At 42.1% G+C, this 20,000-nt stretch overlaps 1 protein-coding gene across 1 annotated transcript in view; it reads left to right on the top strand.

Annotated features, from left to right (window-relative positions):
• Positions 1-20,000, top strand: part of itfg1 (integrin alpha FG-GAP repeat containing 1) — a 118,509-nt gene that overhangs the window by 69,970 nt on the left and 28,539 nt on the right. Inside the window, exons 11-13 of the mRNA XM_068578944.1 lie at positions 4,023-4,173; positions 5,573-5,681; positions 18,025-18,068. Coding sequence (XP_068435045.1) covers positions 4,023-4,173; positions 5,573-5,681; positions 18,025-18,068 — 304 coding nt within the window. The remainder of the gene's footprint in view (positions 1-4,022; positions 4,174-5,572; positions 5,682-18,024; positions 18,069-20,000) is intronic.

Raw genomic sequence — 20,000 nt, 5'->3', positions numbered from 1 at the left:
GTTTAATTAGAAATTTTGAATTGGAGAACTGCTCAGTTAGAAATTGATTTATATTTTTTATATTTTTGTTAATATCACTTAGCAAAATCAAGTCATTTTGGGCCCGATCCGAGTCCTTTGAAAACTACTGATACCTCGTCTGATTTCAATGACACAGCTGCCCAGTGCACACTCAACATACTTTTTTAATTACCCATGTGATTTGAATAAAAGTTTCGCTGGGAGAATGTGGAGAGAAGATGCCTCAATTTGTTGGTCTTGTCGATAAAACACGTGATTGCGCGTATGTGTGTCTTTGCTCCCAAATACACTTTGGCTGAGCATAGACGCCAGCTTGCCCCAATTGCCCCAATACTGATCTTTAGGAGCGTCTCGGAACATCTCTTAATGATGTTAGATATAGTTTAAGATGGATTTGTGTACTTTCAAATGCATTAAAAAATGAATACAGATAGATAGATGAATAGATAGATAATTACTTTATTGATCCCCGAAGGGAAATTCAGGGATGTAATGTTTGTAAGAATGTAAGGAGGGAAGTTGTTGTTTTTTGTTTTCTCTCTCTCTGTGTGTGTGTGTGTGTGTGTGTGTGTGTGTGTGTGTGTGTGTGTGTGTCATGACTTTGAGTGCTGGAGAGAGATTCTTTTGAAGTACAAAAATCTTAGAAAAGACTCACACACACACAGTGGTGAATAACAATCATGCCTTCTCGAGTTCAGCCTGAAACTTTGAAATGGCTACCAATCTGTCTGCACAGTGCACAGACACACACACACACACACACTCTTATACACTTAGTTGTGTTTTCATGCCTTTTGGGGACTTGACGTTGACTTGCATTCATTTCCTGGAGACTTACCATAACCACAACTTGCCTAATCTTGACCCTTAGCCTAACCTTAAACCAAGTCTTCACCCTAAAATTTAAGTTATGTAGACGTGCATTTTGTCCCCCAGTTTTTCCCCAAAACAAAGACGACTGCTCTTGATGTGGCTGTGTAATCAGATGTATGTCTCCATAAAACAGGTAAAACGTACGCATACATTTGCTGACCCTCGAAAATTGCAACAATTTCTTACATCTGAAAACCTGATTATTTGCCGGTGAGCCAATCAGGGCTCACCATTAGGATTGTGTCTTGACCAATAGGTGCTCCAGTGGGAGGTCCTCAGTGACAACTGGTCTCATTCTGTGGGTGCTGAGTTTAGCCTAATGAGAAAGAAAGATGGGTCAAGTGCATATGCTGTACTGATGGATTACACAGGATGACCTTTCACCAAACCTCCGGCTAGTATATGTGTAATCACAGCCAGAGTCTGTTAATCCAGGTCCCACCCCTCCCCTCCTCTCAGTACACACAGCCAGTTGTGCTCGAGAAAGTCAACATTTACCGACGGGACCAGATTGGACAGACATTTACACACCTTGCATTGCCAACAGCTGCCTATACTGCAAAAAATACATTTAAAAAATTGTCAAAAAGAGTTAGCGTATGCGCCACAAGTTTCATAGATTGAGAGATTATTATTTTTTTCGCTCCTGTTAACCACAGCCAAATGCTCACGCCTGGGGCAGAAGTTAGCAGAGGCCTAAACTTTTAGCGAGCATCGTCTCTCCATCTGTGAAACGCTTTGCTGACATTGTATTTTACTAATTGGAATTCGAAGCCGTGCTCCCTTGCTTCTGGCACCCAACAACAAGAGCGAGGTGACGCTTTTTGATGCGTGACTTTAGCCTCCTACTCTCAAGCGACCGGTGTTTGCCTCCAGTTTTCCCTTTGTTTTGCCTCCAGCTAACACCGTGACACCAGCACTAAAAATGGTCTCTAAGGGAGAGGCAGCAGGTGTGGCGTACTCTCAGACCAATCTGGCTTATTTTACAATGTGAAATCCCAATGCAGTTTTTACTGTATTTATGAAAATGAATGCTATACAAAGTCTTAAAATGTATGTGATGTTTTAAATGCTGAATTGAGCTCGTTGAACGTAGCATCTCTACTGCCGTGCATCATCATATAAATATATCTATTTTTCTTCAATGAAAAACCCAGCGTTCGTGCATGGGGTACGACAGCTTCGCATCAAATCATCCAGCACTGCCAAACTTCAGCTGAACTGATGAACCATGCCTGCTGCTGATTACCAGAGCGCGCAAGCTGTTTTGAGAAACATAAATAAAAACCACCATTAGATACTTTTTAAAACAACAGCGACAAATCTAGCTAACTGGCACCCCGTTACTGCTTGACTACTTCTACCATTTATCGTTTTATTGTTACATGCTGTTTCATTCCGTCTCCTTCCGTGGAAGTCATAATATTCAAGATAACTTTGTGCTGTTAGACATGTAAAGATCTCGGTCACACAGTGATCCCTTTCCGTTAAAAGTCATCCCTTTTAATAGAAATTCTTCTCGGATGTGAATTTCGCCCAAGCAAAGTCAACCCTGTCTGAGTGTGTGACAGCATCACATTAACAACAGTAATCTTTACTCTATATACATTGCAGCATTTCCTTTTTTTCGACATTATGAGGGGGGGGCTATATTTTCTGCGAGTACGACATATTTTATGTTTTTCCAATACTGTCTCAAACAGTCTTTCAAGTTTTTAAAAGCAACTTAGATGACAGATGTTCCACCAGGCTCTTAGGTCCTTTACCTACCCTCCCAATACACATGCGTTGGCATAGAGTGGGTAGTCATCTAAAAACCTGAGAGAGGGAGGACAATTAGTCTATTTTTAGACCAGAGCCATTTTTATTTTTTTTGTCGCCACTCCCACGAAGATCTAAGAACAGGTACAGAGAGCAGTCTCCAAAGATGCTAGGATGGAGAAAGAGCTGGATTAATTGCCCCCCTCCTCCCTTCTCCCGCCCTGTGAATGAAAGGGAGATGGTGACAGATACTGAGCACACAAAGTACAGGTAGTGAGATGGAGAAAAAATGAAATTGAGTTCCAAGAGTGGCTGGGCTTTATTACAGCTCGAGTAAATTACTTGCCTCCTGCTGAATACAGGGTGTGGTCCCCACAAAGCAAAGTTTGCTAAATATCCAATCAAGGAGAAAATTACTTAACATCAAAATCCAAAACATATCCGCTCACATTGTCGTAAACAATGATGCTCTTATTTTGAAAAGACCAAATCCAGACTGAATATGTTCCACGATGCACATTTTTGTCCATAACCTCGTCCAAAGCCAGAATTGTTTATTGTTAGCCAGTTTGTGTTGAGAGGCTCATTCATTCCTGCCTTTTTTGCCACAAAAGCTGATTGACAAATGTTCTTTCTATGATTGACAGTAAGATGGCAAGCTGACTGGTTATGAACAATCTTCTCAGTGGCCGTGCTGAGGAATTATAGATTGGAGATTGTCGTTAATTGCTAGTTGTTGGGGGTTGAGCTTCTTTAATAACTGTTTTACAATTTTACATTAGAGAGGAAGAACCCACCTGACATCTATTATTTATTGTCAGGCAACACTCGTGGGAGCTACCTTAAAGAGGAAGTAAGGAGCAGTGTGTGTTACCAAGCAGATTTTATGGACCCATGTTCTGCTTCAAAGCTGCATGCGGTGAAATATAACAAACGTGTTTTTGTTATAAAAGCCAACAAATACAATACGGTCACCGTTTAAAGTTCAGTCAGAGATACTTACACGGATAGTGAGTTTACTGTAACAGATGCTGTCATGTTTGCTTCAAGCATCGGATCCCCAGTTTAGACACATCGTTGTGAGATCAAACAAAACACTGCATCAGACCAAGTTGTTGGAGAAATATCCCACTCAGACTCTTGTTTTCCGCTCGTAGCAACAGGAAGTTGTGGCCGATGGGGGACGTTTGCAAGGGAACAGGATCAGCTTCAGAAATGATATGCTGATATGAGGAGACAGCAGAGAGCTAATCGTCCCATTATAACTACCACCACGTTGGCGTGTGATTTGAACAGTGATCAAGAGATAAACATTTAACCGATAAACTGAATTTCTTCTTCTCTCTCTCTCTCTCTCTGCCTCCCAGTGGTCGGCAGGCCTTTCTATTGGAGAACGTGCCCTGTAACAACGCCAGTTGCCACAGTGTTGGGAGAATGTTCCACATCCTCTGGGACCAGGCAGATTTGGGAGCCATCCAAAATGCTGTCATGGCAACATTTTTTGACATCTATGAGGACGTGAGTAGTTTGTGTGTTCAAAGCTTGTGTTAATCATCAGACACCGACCTTTCTCTCATTCTTCCATTTCTATACACTTTTTACTTCATCTGTCTGTCCTCTAAATGTCCTACAGCTTTTGTCCGCCCCCTCTTTTGCCGCGCCGCATCTCCAATGACATTGGTATCCGATAGTTAGATATGCCACTGAGAATGACATCCTCTTGTTGAGAATTTCTGTTGCATTAAATAATTTGATGCCAATTGCAGAAGAAAATGAATAATTCTCACAGAGCACACAGGAATATTTGATTTCTCTAATGCAGAAAAGTGGATTATGTGTAAAGCTTTGACGTCAACAAAATTATTTAAGTTCATGCTTTTCCTTTCACGCTCAGAAGTAATATTCCAGAATTGGACAGAGGACAGAACAATGTTCTGTTCAATTTAATACTCATTCCTAATCGTTAATGCAGTTTAGAGCACATTCGGTAGCTTGTGAGCGAGCCTACTTTGTTCTCTCTCTGCCAGCTTTGTATTTACAAGACAAAGCATTATAATTTACCCTAATAATTTATTTTTCATCTCTCATGAACAGTGATGAGCTGCTATTTTTACACTGACTGTCCTTTTCATTTATGTCAACCTGAATACGCCTACCTGGTGTGTTTGTTTAAAACAAAACAAAATACATATTTTGCTGTGATTTAATTGCAATTTAATTGATCAAAAGGTATGCTAAAATAACGTCATGATGCAATTTTTAAAAGGGCTAAATTTGTGCTTTGTCGAGTCTGCCGGCAAGACGACAAAAAAAAACAACTTTAAAATGCTGGTTTTCTAAATGGAGTTGACATCCATCAAGAATGTGCGACGCTAACGTTGTAGCTACTGCATCGACAATCAAAAGGTGCATCTCAGCATAAATAAAACGTCATCTCAGCATAAATACAGCAGCAACGCTAATGTTTATTCACCTACGTTTCTCTGTACAAATATGAGGTACAATAATAACACAATATTCCCTCCATTTCTGTTTCAACGGCGTCAGGAGAATCTTAACGTGGATAGGCCTTCTCGCAGGGCATTCGCTTTGCGTCTGGTGTGCGACGGCACACGGCACAGAAGCCGCATTGCACCCTGCGTGCCCGTCTTATCAGAATTAATTATTACTGCTAATGCGGCCTGTCTGTTAAATCAGCTCCCTCTCCCTTCTTGTCTCTCACACGCTCTGTGAGAGAATGTGTAAAATGGGACAGCAAGACGAAGTGAGGAGATGGAGAAAAAAAAGAAAAACGGAAGAATAAAGAGATGATAAGATAATGGCAAATCAGTGCGTTAGAGGGATAAAAATGTACATCAGAAGACACACACACCAGGCTTCCATTGTCCCTTATCTATATGCCTGTCTTCATTTGCAGGGTATATTAGACATGCTGGTTCTAAGCCAGGCAGAGGGCAAAAGCGACTTGATCATCCACGCTTTGAAGAACAATTATGAAGCCGATGCCTACTTCGTTAAAGTGATGGGTAAGTGACTGATTCGCTGGGTACGCCCTGTTCCTCCCTCCTCGCCACATGCCGAAACCAGTTCACATGAAGACAAAGTCTCTTTCAGTCTTCTTTTTCTTCCCAAATTACATTTTGAGAAATACAACTGAAATGTTTATATTGTATGGTTAAGTGTATTATTATTAATATTTTTACCATATCCATCCTCCTTAGACCAGTTATAATCATTGAACATGAGCAGCTCTTTTCCCAGACCTAGAAACCAGATGGTCACGACTATTATTCGTCATGTTATTTCCATTTCTAGCCTCGAGCTAGTCAGTCGGAAGAGGGGGAGGAGGCGGGGGGTGGGTGTACGGGGGGATGGGTCTCGTCTGAGGTTTTTTGTTTCGTTTCAACCTGCATTACAACGGCCATTGTCCTCATAGGACTTCTCCCTCAGTCCTTGTTCCCTGCGTCTCCACTTAAAGCTATTATATATTACATTCTACAAAGATATAATGTACGTACAGCACGGTAGGTCTCAGTCTGCTTGCCTTGTTCATGTCACAAGAGCGGAAGTAGAGTAATGGTCTGCAAATTTAAATTGATTATGTTTTACTTGTAGAAAAGGGCACGATACAAGTCCTGCATCTTGTACTTGAGGTTTCCATTAAAAGGCTATGGACCTCGTTTCCATTTGCAGTTAGACTGACTTGTTTGTCCCAGTCTCAGTTTTGTTTGTTTTTATGGATTATGTGTGCTACAATGTTATTATTGTGAAGTGATGAAATCACCCTAAATTTGAAACATCTGGCTGTATGACATTGTGAACTAATGCATGTTTCATACTGGATTTTCTCAGGATATAAATGTATTTATGAATATAGTTGGGAGCTAAATGTAAAGCTATTATTGAAGTTAAGGATGGACTGTTGTACTACTGCTTCACACCGTGTCGCTATGAATCTTGGATGTGAAATCAGACTGGCGCCCTTATTGCATGTCAGGCTCCTCCCTCTCTCCCCATGTAACCCGTCACTATCCACTTTCGACTGCCTGATGACAGAAATGTCAGAAAAATAACCTTTTATCTGTCTGTTGCAACGACAGACAGATGACTAAATGTTCACTGATTCAGAAGAAATAGCACACACCGTTGGTGCAATATGCTGCATTTCAGTCGCACTTTAAACGCGGTATTCACAGATGGTGTCTGACTAGAAGCAACTGTTCAATATTTGTCTGGGTGCTCAGAATATATATATATATATATATATATATATATATATATATATATATATATATATATATATATATATCACTATTGTAAAAGACGCTGTCTTTTGAAGTCAAAACGTTGCTACAGCGTTAGTACCTAGTGACATTTGAGGAAAGCAAAAATAGTTCCACTCAAGGGTGGGCCTGTGCACAGTTTAATCTGTCACTCTGCTCGGCTCATTAGTAGGAAAAGGAGCAGCGTTCATCCCTTTTCTGTTGCAGAACAGTTGGCGAATAGTTGTTGTTTTGTGTATTTTGGAAGGGAGGGGCTACAACTGCTCCCCTGCTTTCAGAATCATAAAAAACGTAAATAAATCATCAATATGCTCTTGTAGAGCAGACTTACAGTACGTAATCATTATATTTGAAGAATACACACGGCTTGAGATACATATGGGCACACTCATATACACAGGCTCTCTGGTATAATCCTGACTTGACACTGTTAAACAGCAAACTAAGAATAAAGACATTTGTCGCAGTGGCCAGTACTCACAAAATGTGGATTAAACTGAATTGATTCACAATACAATACAAGATGGCCACAATCTGAAAAGTGTAGTGCGCGTATATTTGGTATTTATTAAAATTTAAATCAATGGCAAAAAAGATCAGCGCAGCCTCAGTCAGTATATAGATTCCATGGGTATTTTCGTAACATTTAGTGAGTCCAGGATTGCGTTTGCCGTGCCGAACTCTGATGGATGATGCCACGATGCTTTTGGTGGCGGGACTGGAGAGCCAAATAAGGATCAGTTGTGTTATGATGAGCTGCTGAAATTGACTCAATAACGTTCTCTGTTTGGCCAGTCGATAATGGAGCTGCTTTCAGCCTCACCTGAAGCTGTTTCCTGGAACGTGCTCAACTCTGCCATGTCCAAGTTGGTACCATGAGGAGCATGTGTGGGATAGGCACAGATTGGACTTCTTTGCCGTAAAGGAAGTAGAACTGCTGAGCTTAATGCCGTTGTACAAAACAGGGTTCTGGTGTCGGAGGCAGTGGTTTCCAGATGTCTACGTGGAACACATCATCGAATTGCTGTACATACTGTCATGTATGTCCATACTGGGGCTTAAAAATAAAATGGGACAGCTGTTGCAGTGACTAGTAGTAAGAAAGTTCCAGTTTACATTTAAAACACATATCATTGATTTCTGCTTTGTAACTTTAAAAAGCTCTAAGCCGGTGGTGACGTTATGAGCAGCTTTACTACTAATTGGAGAGCTATGAAGCTGTAAACACATCTTTTTAATTTGCCGTGGAAACTAAATACTTTTTGTGATAGTGCTCAGTGGACACTCTTGAGTTTAAAGGCCCTAGCTCACTGGGTTTCTTTAAATAAGTTTAAAAAAAATTGAATTCATCAAGTCACTTGTGTGGGTGTAACACGATTGTACAGGGCTTTTTCAAATTATGGTTATAATATTGATTAAAATATCATCATATCCCTTGTCTGTATGTTAAACATGCATCCCGTCTTGAGGCGCGTTCCAAGGCTCATTGTCGACTAGATTCTCTTCAGGAAAAGTGGGCTCAACGGCAACAAACACTGTGGCACAAACTGGGAAGCAGTTACAACGATGTTTGGGCCAAATATATTATATATTATTAAAACTGACAATAAATTGTCAAAGGAGGAGCTTCTCAGCCTCTGTGTGTATGTGTGCATGACATTGACCATCCTGCTGCTGTAACATGAGTTCCTTTTCGTGCTCTTCTTTTTGTGATCAACGTCTTGTCTCCAAACATCACAGCAAACCAAACGCACACACAGATACTCCAATCCCCCCCCCCCCCATCCCCGTCAACAGCAGCCACTGTCGTCTCCCCCACTTCTCTCCCCTTTTATTCGACATCAGTGATTACACGCTTGCAACGTCTCGCTGAGTGCCGACTCGCGAGCGAACGCCGAGCAGCCGACATAACAATGCATCCGTCAGGTATCCTGTCAACGCTCTGTTCCTCTACCCCCTGTGAACGTGAGCTCAATTGCATCCTAATGGCCTCGCAGCCCCCAACCTCCCCTGAGGGCAAATGTGTTTATTCACCGATCTTTTCAGGCGTCTGATAGCATTACACTGCAACAAGTGAGACTAAGCGTGTGAACTCCATACTCTGACTTAACACGTTCCGTCAGCCGGTGATGGGTCTTTGTAGACGGCCTGATCTGTGAGATAGAATCCTATTTTCTCAAGATGACATTGCTCAACCCTCCCCAGAGCATCATTGAACAACAATGAAGGGTTGAGTATGTGCGTGCCTGCGTGCGTGCCTGCGTGCGTGCCTGCGTGCGTGCCTGCGTGCGTGCCTGCGTGCGTACAGTTTAAGTCCCACGATGCCTCCAGACTTCCCTGGGATAGATTTGTCACAGGTTGGCCTCGCTTCTCGACCTGCCAGAGGGACTCTTGCTAGGCTTTTGGCAAGGAGATGACCTGGACCCACGACACACACTAGGGCGTTCTTTCAATGCCTGTGCCTCTGTTGCCGTAAGTACATATATATTTTTTAGGAGCAGGCTCGATGGTTTCTGTTGTACAGTTGCAGACCAACGATTGGCAGCTAGGATGCCGTTCTGTAGCTCTGGATCTTTATACTAAATGTGTGGTTTGTTAGTTTGTATGTATTACAAAGTTTGCATGGGCTTGAGTGTGCTAATCACCAACATTCACTCAATTTGACTAATTATATATTCCACATTAAATACTGTTTTTGTGATGATGCAACGCTGACGTCTTTTTGTTTTTATTTAGCTTATTAACCAGATGCAAGTGTTCGTACGTTTGGTTTTAGGGATGTTGAGTATAATTGCATGTAGCAGACGTGCTGTTATCTGCGTGTGGTAATATTCCTTATCATCGTAAGTAAAACACGCGTTTGTTTTTGAAGCAGCGACAGTGTGAACTATAAATTGCTGAGGTGCTGCGACTCTTCAAACGCAGCTGTTCATTTGAATCCTGTATATATTTATCTCCAGGTTCATTTGGACAAGGTTTGAAATCAAATCGAGTCATGGATAATTCCGGTCCATGTTTTCCATTTTGGACCCCTATGTAAATCATCTATTTATTATTATTTTGGATTGTTAAGGAACATAGAAAGGGCATGCATCTCTGTCAAGTGGAACACAAAGCAAAGTGCTTCCACTTGAAGCTGAAAGAGACAATAAAGCACATGGTGTTTGCAGGGTGGACAGATGGATGGATGATTTCTGCTGAGGAGGGAGAAGACGTAACCTCCAAAATTAGAAAGAAAGAAGTGTGTGTGTGTGTGTGTGTGTGTGTGTGTGTGTGTGTGTGTGTGTGTGTGTTTGAGAGGGGAGGTGAGAGAGTGACAGGCAGAACTCTTGAGTTGATTAGTTTCCTGCTCATTTATTAGGATGCAGATTAGCTGCATTGAGAAACATCTGGGAGCATCTCTCATACCCCCCTCCTCTTCCTCTTCCTCCTCTACCAAATCCAGCTCTCCTCTTTCCACATTACCCCATCTCCTCTGCTCTCCTCCCCTCTTGTCCACCCGTCTTCTCCTCATTTTTGGCCTCTTTCATTTCCTCCCCTCTAACCTCTCACCAGCTGTTTTCATCTCACCCCTCCTCCTGCCCTCACCCCTCTCTTCGGCAAATGTCTCGTTTCCTGCCCCCGCTCTCTCCGCCACTCCCGGCCTGTCAGTCAGCGCTGCCTTTTATTCCCTCCTTTTATATCATTCAAATGGCAACGAGGAGATTTACATGAAGTCTCTGTGTGGCTCCGTCGTCCGGAGGGGGATTTGACTGGAGGCTGTGTATTCAGATCTGGGTGAACTATTTTTCAGTGTCTGCGCTGGCACACAAGGGCGGCTGAGTGGGAGCACCTGCTCCTGTGTTTGTCAAAATAGCGTGCTGCACCAGCTTATGTTGACAGTGGAAGTCGTAATGGCTCTGCCTGCAAATATGACGAGCCAGCTATAAAGCACAGTACACTACATCTTACAGACATTTTAATCATTGCCTACAGGGAGCAGTAGTTCAATTTATTTTTGTTTGTTTTAGCATATAATCACTCTCCTGGAAGATTTGTCATGTTCCCACCTCTAGTTTTTTTTAAAAAATAGCAGGAATTCATCAACCCAGGCACAATTTTTTTCTAGTCATATCAGCTATTGCCCATCCTGACCAAAAGTGAGAATACCAACTGTAGCAAGGAGACCACAGTGATGTAAATCAATTCAAAAGGAGACGGGTCATGATAGTCTCACGTTTTCAGTGCCTGTGCACATTTGGGTATCTGGTGATGAGATTTTTTTGTGGACTGTCTATCTCAGAAAACATGTGACTCGACAAGAATCCCCTTCCTAAGTCACATGCTGGCTCATTAGAATATACATTTGCTGAATATGAGCATGAAATTGCTCATGCGTAAATTGGAGGATGAAAACAACACAAACACCTCATTTTGAATTAGAGCTGGGCTGTATAGTTGATTTATGGCTCTGAAAGCCGATCCAATGCCTCAAAATCCCTTTTGCTCCGCGGTCATTGGTAACGCTCTTAACCCACGTAAAGTCCCGTTTAGCCTTACCCAGGCACAACAAGCAGAGGGAAAGTTTGTGGGCTGGTTTTGCAAGGCTGCCATTAGCCTCCGTGACCCGGTGCTGTAGGCGAGTCAGTTCTCTTTTACAGCTGTAGGAACTTGACCGTGGTGTCAAAAGTACATTCAAATTTATGTATCCAACTTTTTTATCATTTAGAGGTTATTGTTTTTTTGGAAATGCCATTTCTCTTTTGGGTCTCAGATAGTTCTTGTTCAGATTATGCGATTACATTTTTCGTATGCATTACATTTTATGTAAAAATATCCTGTGCAAGTTTTTGAAAATTGTCACGACAAAGCAGTGCCTTGTCTTACTTACACTTGGGACATTTTGTTTAATTCTTCAGTCAGGCATACAGGTGACATTTATAAGAAACAGTTAAATGTCTTTTCTTTTTTTTATCGGTTTCATAATAATATCTTATTGTTCAGCTCGACACATGCTTTTATTTACTAGACAGAAAAGTATAATCTTTGTATATCTGCGCAGGTACACACAGTTATGTTGTACATGCTGCACATACGTCATGTAACAATACTGTGTGTAACGTCCCTGTGACATGGGATACAATGGCAGAGGCTCATTTCTGGAGTTGCTATATTGCTACGTTAAGACCAGACGTGTGTGAGTATGGAGGGGGAGGGGTGAGGGGTCGGTCATGTGTTGTGCCCATCATGTCTGTAAGAGACCCTGCAGTCAGCAAAAGCAGCCTAAGGACAATGAGAAGTGATGAACACCTCGGAGCAAACGACGCTCAGTTGTCAGATTGTTGTGTTTGCGTGTGCGCCTTGGGTCCGCTTGGCTCTCGCTGACTCGCTCTTGTAGCCACGAGCGCTGACACGGCACGTCATGTTCCCCCGTCAAGGTCTGCTCATCGCATTTTGCTCTTTATGCATGCGTGCGTGTTTGTGTGACGTCAGCTGACCCGACGGCTCAGGACTGTGTTGTGACGTGTGCATGAGGTTACCATGGCTCCCTGTAGTTTCTTTTTAGAGTGCCAATGAGGACACAACTACAGGTGGGGCTGCTAACTAGAGAAAGGCAACCTCTCGGTCACACACCAGACATTTGGTAAATAGTTAAGTGGCTTAACTAAGCAATATACAGATTTTACACAAACAGAAACCTTTGAGGGAAGAAATTAATTTCCCAAGACATTATCTGTCTGCACTCCGTCGACCATGTTGCAGTGGGGTTTTTTGTGGGGTGGTATTGAACTCAACTGTAAATGATTGCTTTAAAGTACGCCGAGCAACTCATTCATATTTGATGCCAACACCTCAGCCCCAAACAGCACCTAAAATGTCATTAAATGCGTTCATTCAAACCCGGCTCACTTTACCAGCTAATGTTGTTGTACGGAATATTAGAAATAGAGTGTCTTACTCTGCATTTAATACATGATCGTCCATCTGAGGAGTCCGGGGCATGTACAAGATTGAGAGCATGTAGTCTACTGCAACCCTCTTAAAACACACTGTTCACAAAACGCTGCTCACTGGCTGGCTCATTGTCAATATGAAGAAAACACACGCACAATACACAGACCCATCATTCCTCCACTTGATTAGGTTAGTCCTGCGAAGGAGCTGCTATCACTCTTAATATTATAGTAGAAAATAGGCTAGCTCCATTCCACAGAGGCTGGTGTGCGTGCGTGCGTGCGTGCGTGCGTGCGTGCGTGAGTGAGAGAGTGTGAATGTGATCTATTCCAGGGATCGAGTCTTGGCCAGGGAGGAGTACTTGTTACATGTCAAAGCTGAGATTGAAGTATGGACCAAGCGACCTCACAGAGGAAGCACTAAATTCAGTGTAGTTAAAGACTCACACATACGAATGTCCACCCCAACACAGACTCTTCTACCTCCTGGAGCGACGGCGTGCCCACTGACTTGTGAAGGACTTCTGCATTCATGCAGTTTATGTCTATCTTTTTCTCCCTCTTTCGCTTTATACATCAGTGACTTCTTGTCATGAAATTGTTATTGTAGCACGTCCCCTTTCGATGTGTTAATTTCTTCCGATGCCACACAGTTTTTACATTCAAGAGTTTTCAGTGGATGTGTGAAGACCTCTGACTGAAAGTGCTCAGACTTAATTGTGTGTTTTGATTTTATGTTTGACAGGAAACAAAACGGAGAGAAAAGGTTTTACACAAGGCTAGGCCGCATTGACGGTGTTATATCCACTTGTGCCAAGTGCGTTTTAGCTTAATTACATTCACAGGTCACACAAATGTGAAGTTTTGTTTCCCATCACATAAACTCTGATCGCCACGCACATGAATAATTGACAGGAAACACCTCAGTCCCCCAGTGAGATTTCTGTCACACCGTACATTTGTATTCCAGCTGCGCAACGCCGTTTCCTCCTCTTGGTTCTTTCATGCACCAACATCTTTGTCTTTCATCTCTCTCTTTGAGGATGCATTTCACATTAGTCTTGTTTGAGATGTATTCTTTAGGTTCCTGCCTTATTAACACTGACAATGACACAAGTTCACAGATTATGTTGCCATCAGCCAATAGAGATCCGCAGACTCTGGGAAGGGCATTGTTCGCTCACTTCAAGTTTCTTGACTGACCTGTTGCCACCAAGCAGTGACCTCCACTTCTGAAAAATGGCGCCAATATCAGCGCCTTCAATGAGTGGTCTTTCAAATGGCCAGCAGGCAGGGGGGGGGGGGGTCTGATTGTATGGATTGTCTATGAGAAAATGACTCTCTTTCCCACTTAGTTGTTCATGGTCTCCATTGCTAATTTCAAGTCTTCAATAGAGCATAATGTTCATTTCGTAAATGATGGTAGATTTAGAGTCAAATAGTCAACAAAGCAGTGTATGCTTTAGGGACAGGTCACTTACCAGAGCTGTATACCCAACGTCAGTCCAAATATGGTCACTTTCGCTTACTTGCTGCAAAATACAAAGCAAAATACGCCGAAGGTCAAAACGCCGAACTCAAGGCTTCAAAAGGGCAGTCCACAAACCAAAGGGTAACGTCGCGGCAACTAGGTCCACTTGCAACATACAGAGTATGGTTGCCACGTATGCATATAGAGTCAATGCAGCAGTCTAAACGTTTAGTCCTGTACAGTCTTGTGTCTCTCGTCCCATGTCCTCAGCCCCAATAATCCCAAATGATACTGAAGGTCAAATGACGGTCTAATCCCAGTGCGTTACAGTGTCGGGGACAGTGATGCCTGTAGCCTGACCCCGCACACCGTGCAAATCAAACAGGCAATGAATAATTTGATGGCTTCTATGTATTGATCATCGGCGTCCTTCGACGATGACTTTGGTCCAAAAGCCTGTGATGTGTTGATGTGGGGTTTGCTCAGAGGTGACGAGCAGTATAAATACACATCAATTTCTTTGGTGCACAAGGCACTCCCACAGCGTTTGATCTTTTAAATCAGTGGTTCTCAACTGGTCTAGCTGCGGGACCCACCGTTACCCTAAATGACAAGCCGCGACCCAAATCGAGGAACATTCTCAACATCTCCAATGTATTTGATGAAAAGATGGTGCAGTTTGAACCTGAGATAGTATGGAGACAGTAGGGTTACATGCTGGGTGTGTGATTGTGTGTGTGTGTGTGTGTGTGTGTGTGTGTGTGTGTGTGTAGGGGTGTCGAAGGTGCATAACAAAACAATAAGAGAAGTAACAGAACCTAAACTAACGCTGCGGCCTCGGTGCATAATAGTCACATGGGAATAAAAAACAAAAACAGTATACTCCTTTTTTAAAGAATTTACATTTTGGTGCGATGCTGTTGAATCACGCTCAAAAACGTCTTCGTCTGTGAGCGAGTAACGCAACATCCCCTTGGTATCAGGCCACACAGAAAGAATGCAAAAAAAAGAAACAAACAAAAAAAACCAAGGCCGGTTTTATTTTGAAAAATGAACAGATTCATCTGTCTGTGGATCTGAGCCTCTTAGTCTTGACGTGAGAACGTTGCTCCAAAAATGAAACTTAAATATACATTTCAAGTCTGTCGGAGTGCCGGTGTTCTGGATTAAAATCAAGGCAGAATGTCCTCACATTGCCCAAAAGCTCTAAAAACCAGCAAGGAACATCCAAACCATAAGTGTGAATACAGACCGCGATCAGTAGTGTTGCATGCTGGGTATTAAAACCATGAGTGTGAATACAGATTGCGATCAGTAGTGTCACATGCTGGGTATGGAAACCATGAATGTGAATACAGACCACGAGGAATATATAAGTCAGTAAGTGAAATCTGAACTTTAAGTTTCAGAGTCAATTTAACGTGTTCTGTGAAGCACAGAATGTAGTCGTGTCAGCAATGTCTGAGGACCAGCTGGGGATGGAGGTGGGCCAATGAAAAAACAACACTGCGCTGCATAAAAGTCACTTCAAAATAATATATATATGTATATATATTTATATATATTTATTTATATATATATATATATATATTTATTTATTTATTTATTTATTTATTTATTTATTTATGTATTTATTTTTTAAGCAAAGGCCCACGACCCATTAAAAACGGGTCCGCAACCCACCAGTTGAGAACCACTGTTTTAAATAATACTATAACCTCATGATTTTATTATATTTAATTTAACTCTTTTGCAATAGAATAGCCAGAAGCAGCCTTGGGCTTTGGGCACTAACTGCAGTCACTTAAGAAGGTTGAGATTTCTCTCCAACATACTACACTGAGTAAATGTGAAGAGCACATTTCTGAAGTTTTTACAGTCTTATTAACCGATGAATGGTCTGTGGTCACTGCGGGCTTACTTTGATACGCTTGACTTGAAAAACATTTTGTAGCCCAGTTGCTGACAGTTTTCTGGAATACCTACGTGATTGCTGAACACGCTTTGAAACGCAGCGTTAAGTGACAACAACGGCCTCGATAAAAATTGTGAGCGTGTTTTCCCGGATGAAATTAAACTGAAACCTGTTTATCAAGGATGTTAAGTAGCAGCCGATACGCTGTGTGGTCGGTTAGGGTCAAGGAACAAATGTTTGCCTTTGATGGGAGCTCCATCTGAATTTTGCTTCAGGTATTTAATTTATAAGCTTGTGAAGTTCAAAGAGGCAAATGTGCCCTTGGAACTCCTACACCATTTGTTTTCTAATCAAAGCTTTAAAAGTAAAACAATTAAATTCTTTTGTGTGTTTACATAAACAAAGTGATGGCATGGAGGGACGGATTGGGAGTTTAAAACCAAATGCCCTGGAATTATCATATTAACTTGTAATAACTTTTTGACCTGATGATGCGGCAAGACAGAAAGTCAGGGATCACCCAAGTTATTTCTATTTGTCCTTAAGTGCAGCATGAATGGCTGCACAAAATTTTGTGACGATGAAGGGAACTGGATGTCGATTGTTATAGATTGTGCACGCCAAAGGGAAAGTTTGTAGGATTTTGAAAGACTCCTTTTGTTTTTCTAATCGCACACCTGGGGAAGCAGAGTGGGTTGTGTTCCGTCACACTTGTCGAAACAGAAGGACATTTGCTCCTTTCAACAACACTCCAAAAGTGTTTAATGAAACACTGTCTGGTGGTGGTGTGGACTGCCCATTAGACCCAATTTATTCTGTCACCATTCATTAATGCTAAATGGATGGCCTGCACACTTCTATAAATATTGCAAACAGTGCAGAAGAATGAATCGAGTAACTAGTCAACGGGGAACGTGGAGGAAGAGACAATGAGGTGGCTGCGGACGATGAGTGTGACAGGGGACCTTGTTAACATTGGAGTGATGTCGGGGTCACCTGTCGATGCTGCGTATCAGAAAACCCATTTCAAAGAGCCATCACATCACTGAAAGTCCTCCGTGAAATAATGACATCGCCCACTTTATTGTAAAAGTTTGTGATTAACATGTTTGTGGCAAATTAGTGGCGAACAATCCAATAGCGAGGCTTCATCCTCCCACGAGTGAGTCCGGGGTTCTGTGATGTTCCCTTTGAATAGGTGCATTGAGTTTGCCTGCTGTTCAGCACAGCACCGGGTGCCGACCTTATTAACGGAGTATTGGGCTTCGGCGTAACTCCATCAGGCAAATCAAGGCAACCTAGACCCAGGACCCCATTAGTATGCTAATAAAGTCACTTCTCTAATGACTGATTAGCAATTCAGCGGATTTTGTCCTCGCTCCACTCGTACACACAAATAAGCGAAATGCTCTCTTAGCATGGACGTCTCCGCGCACACTCAGTTTTAATAGCATGCACATTTATTTATTTTTAATGCTTCCCATCGCAGGCAATTTATTTATAACCCACCGCGCTTTCTTTGGTTGTCCATCTTGTCCACCTTCACCTCGCACACAGAAAACATGATTTGATTAAGGGGAATGTAATTTGAATGTGAGGAACAGTTAATAGTAATTTGTTTCTCTCGGCTCATGTGAGAAAAGTTTGTTTCCCTGTGTGCCAGTTGGCCCCGCTTGATGCATGTTGATACAGCAGCTCCACCGCCCTGTTGGATATGTAAGACACACTGAGCAACATGTCTAACTCTGCCGCGTCTGTCTTTCCTAGTGCTCAGCGGCCTCTGCTTCAACGACTGTCCAGAAGATGTCAAGGTAAGAAATCTGTCTATGTTCGTGCACTGTTCCAGTACCAGCATAGAAAAAAAGAAAAGTTGTTTCTTATCTGTCTGATCACTGACCAGGTGTCTCTCTCTGGGTGTACTATCTTCCTATGCGAACATCTTTACCTTTCTCCAGAGTTTATAATCAACAATGCTTCAGCAGGGAAAGAAAGACTTGTGCTGGAATATAGCCAAGCGTTGTGTCTATAGGGATGAGTAACTTCATATTCAGGAAATTAGGGAAGGGGATTTGAATTGGTGAAGGGTTTTTGAGCTCTCAGGCAGAACAAGCTTCTTGTTTTATGTAAAGTGACTATCCTTACGGGGAGCTGGAAAAATGGAAAACACAAATATAAATGAAGTTTGTGCGATAAAATAGCTCTTGGTGTCCACCTTTCCAAACCCCTCCTGGGATTCTTTTTTTAATATTACCCTATTACAAGTCAGTAGCCCAGGCTTACTGCATTGTATCCTTTTTGTTGGCATTTCCCAATAAAAATATGTTTTATTTTTTATGAAAGGGCAAATAAATGTTTTCCAACTCCTGTTCTTGGTAAATACATTTTGGGGTTTGGTACTTGTTGCCCAGGGACACTTTGACAATATGGGTTTGCACTCATGATTTTATAATAACAGGTATCCTTTTAGGGTTTACAATCTGCTCACTTCTCTTGAAGTTTTTGAGGCATCCAAGACTTTGTGTCTGCGTGATGAGGCCAGACAGTGCGTTTTGGATTGATACATACAAGCTGTGACGATGTTACTTTTCACAGTGGCCCCAGTTGGCCTAAAACTCTTTCTAAGACTCTAGAATCAGTTTTATTACCAAAAAGCACGTTTTTTTTTTCAGCCGATAAGATTGTTGTTGGTGAGTCAGTGGAAAGAATCACAAATTCTGCTTTGAGCTAGTGTTAGGAAGAGGAACAGGTTTGTATTATCAAATTTTATTTGTTATCTGTGCAAGTATTGCAGTGAAACTGTAATTCTTCATTATTATTTATATTATTATTATTATCATTATTATTATTTATTGTTATTATTTATGTTGTCTCGTCCAGAAAGGCCAGTTTAGTTCATAGGGTTAGATTTTCTAACTCACAGCAGCAGTTATTTTGTCTCCTTGCTCAACAGTCACAAAAGTAAACCGTGACATTCCTGCACAGATTGAGCCGGGTTCACTTGTTCTGTTTTGACCCTGCCTTTTTGCGTTTGTTTGGATCCCTCTGCGTTCGCCACCGACACTGACCCAATAGAAATGTTGTTTTCAGACAACAGCAATTTTTATTTTCGACACAGCCTTGTCGCCGTTGTTGGCACTGTAAGCTAGCCGTCGGCTCGGACATCTCCGCGTTCATAGCTGCAGGCGGGCAATCCTGGGTCCCCACCGCTGCAGTAGTGGACCAATCACACATCGCATGAAATCGAAGAACGCTTGCAATGATTGACTGAGGATGGTACTTAGGACTTGTCTATTCTGGTCGATACCTTCAAGGAATCAAGTAAAGATACCCAGCCCAACCCAAGCTGTACTGCCTCCGAACTATGTCCAACTCAAGCCGGTCATAATGGAAGGACGGCTTAATAATCGCATTGACCCATACAGATAGACCCCCATTACACGGTGTCGGTCTGCAGGGGGTATAAGGTTTTGCATGGAAAACATAAGCTCTTACACCACAATGCACTTTAAGAGTAAAATATGGCCATCGATTTATGGAGCAGTTGGCTTCCAGCCCCTTTTATTTATCCCAAAGAGCCGGTGTCATGATGGTCATGTGTTGGTGGACAGAGAAGTCTGACAGGAATACAGCAGCCAATAGCATCTCTCCTTATATAACCTTTCACCAGTGGAAAGCCCTTCGCAAAACACATTAGCGTTGACATCGACAAGAGGCTGCTGGTATTAGAGTTGTTTTGGTTTTCT

Source organism: Clinocottus analis, unplaced genomic scaffold (genome assembly GCF_023055335.1).
Source record: "Clinocottus analis isolate CAN_PGR_092001 unplaced genomic scaffold, fCliAna1.0.p SCAF_1, whole genome shotgun sequence".
Classification (NCBI taxonomy): Eukaryota; Metazoa; Chordata; class Actinopteri; order Perciformes; family Cottidae; genus Clinocottus; species Clinocottus analis.
Note: the sequence above shows the minus strand (reverse complement) of the source record. Positions and strands in the feature narration are given on the sequence as shown.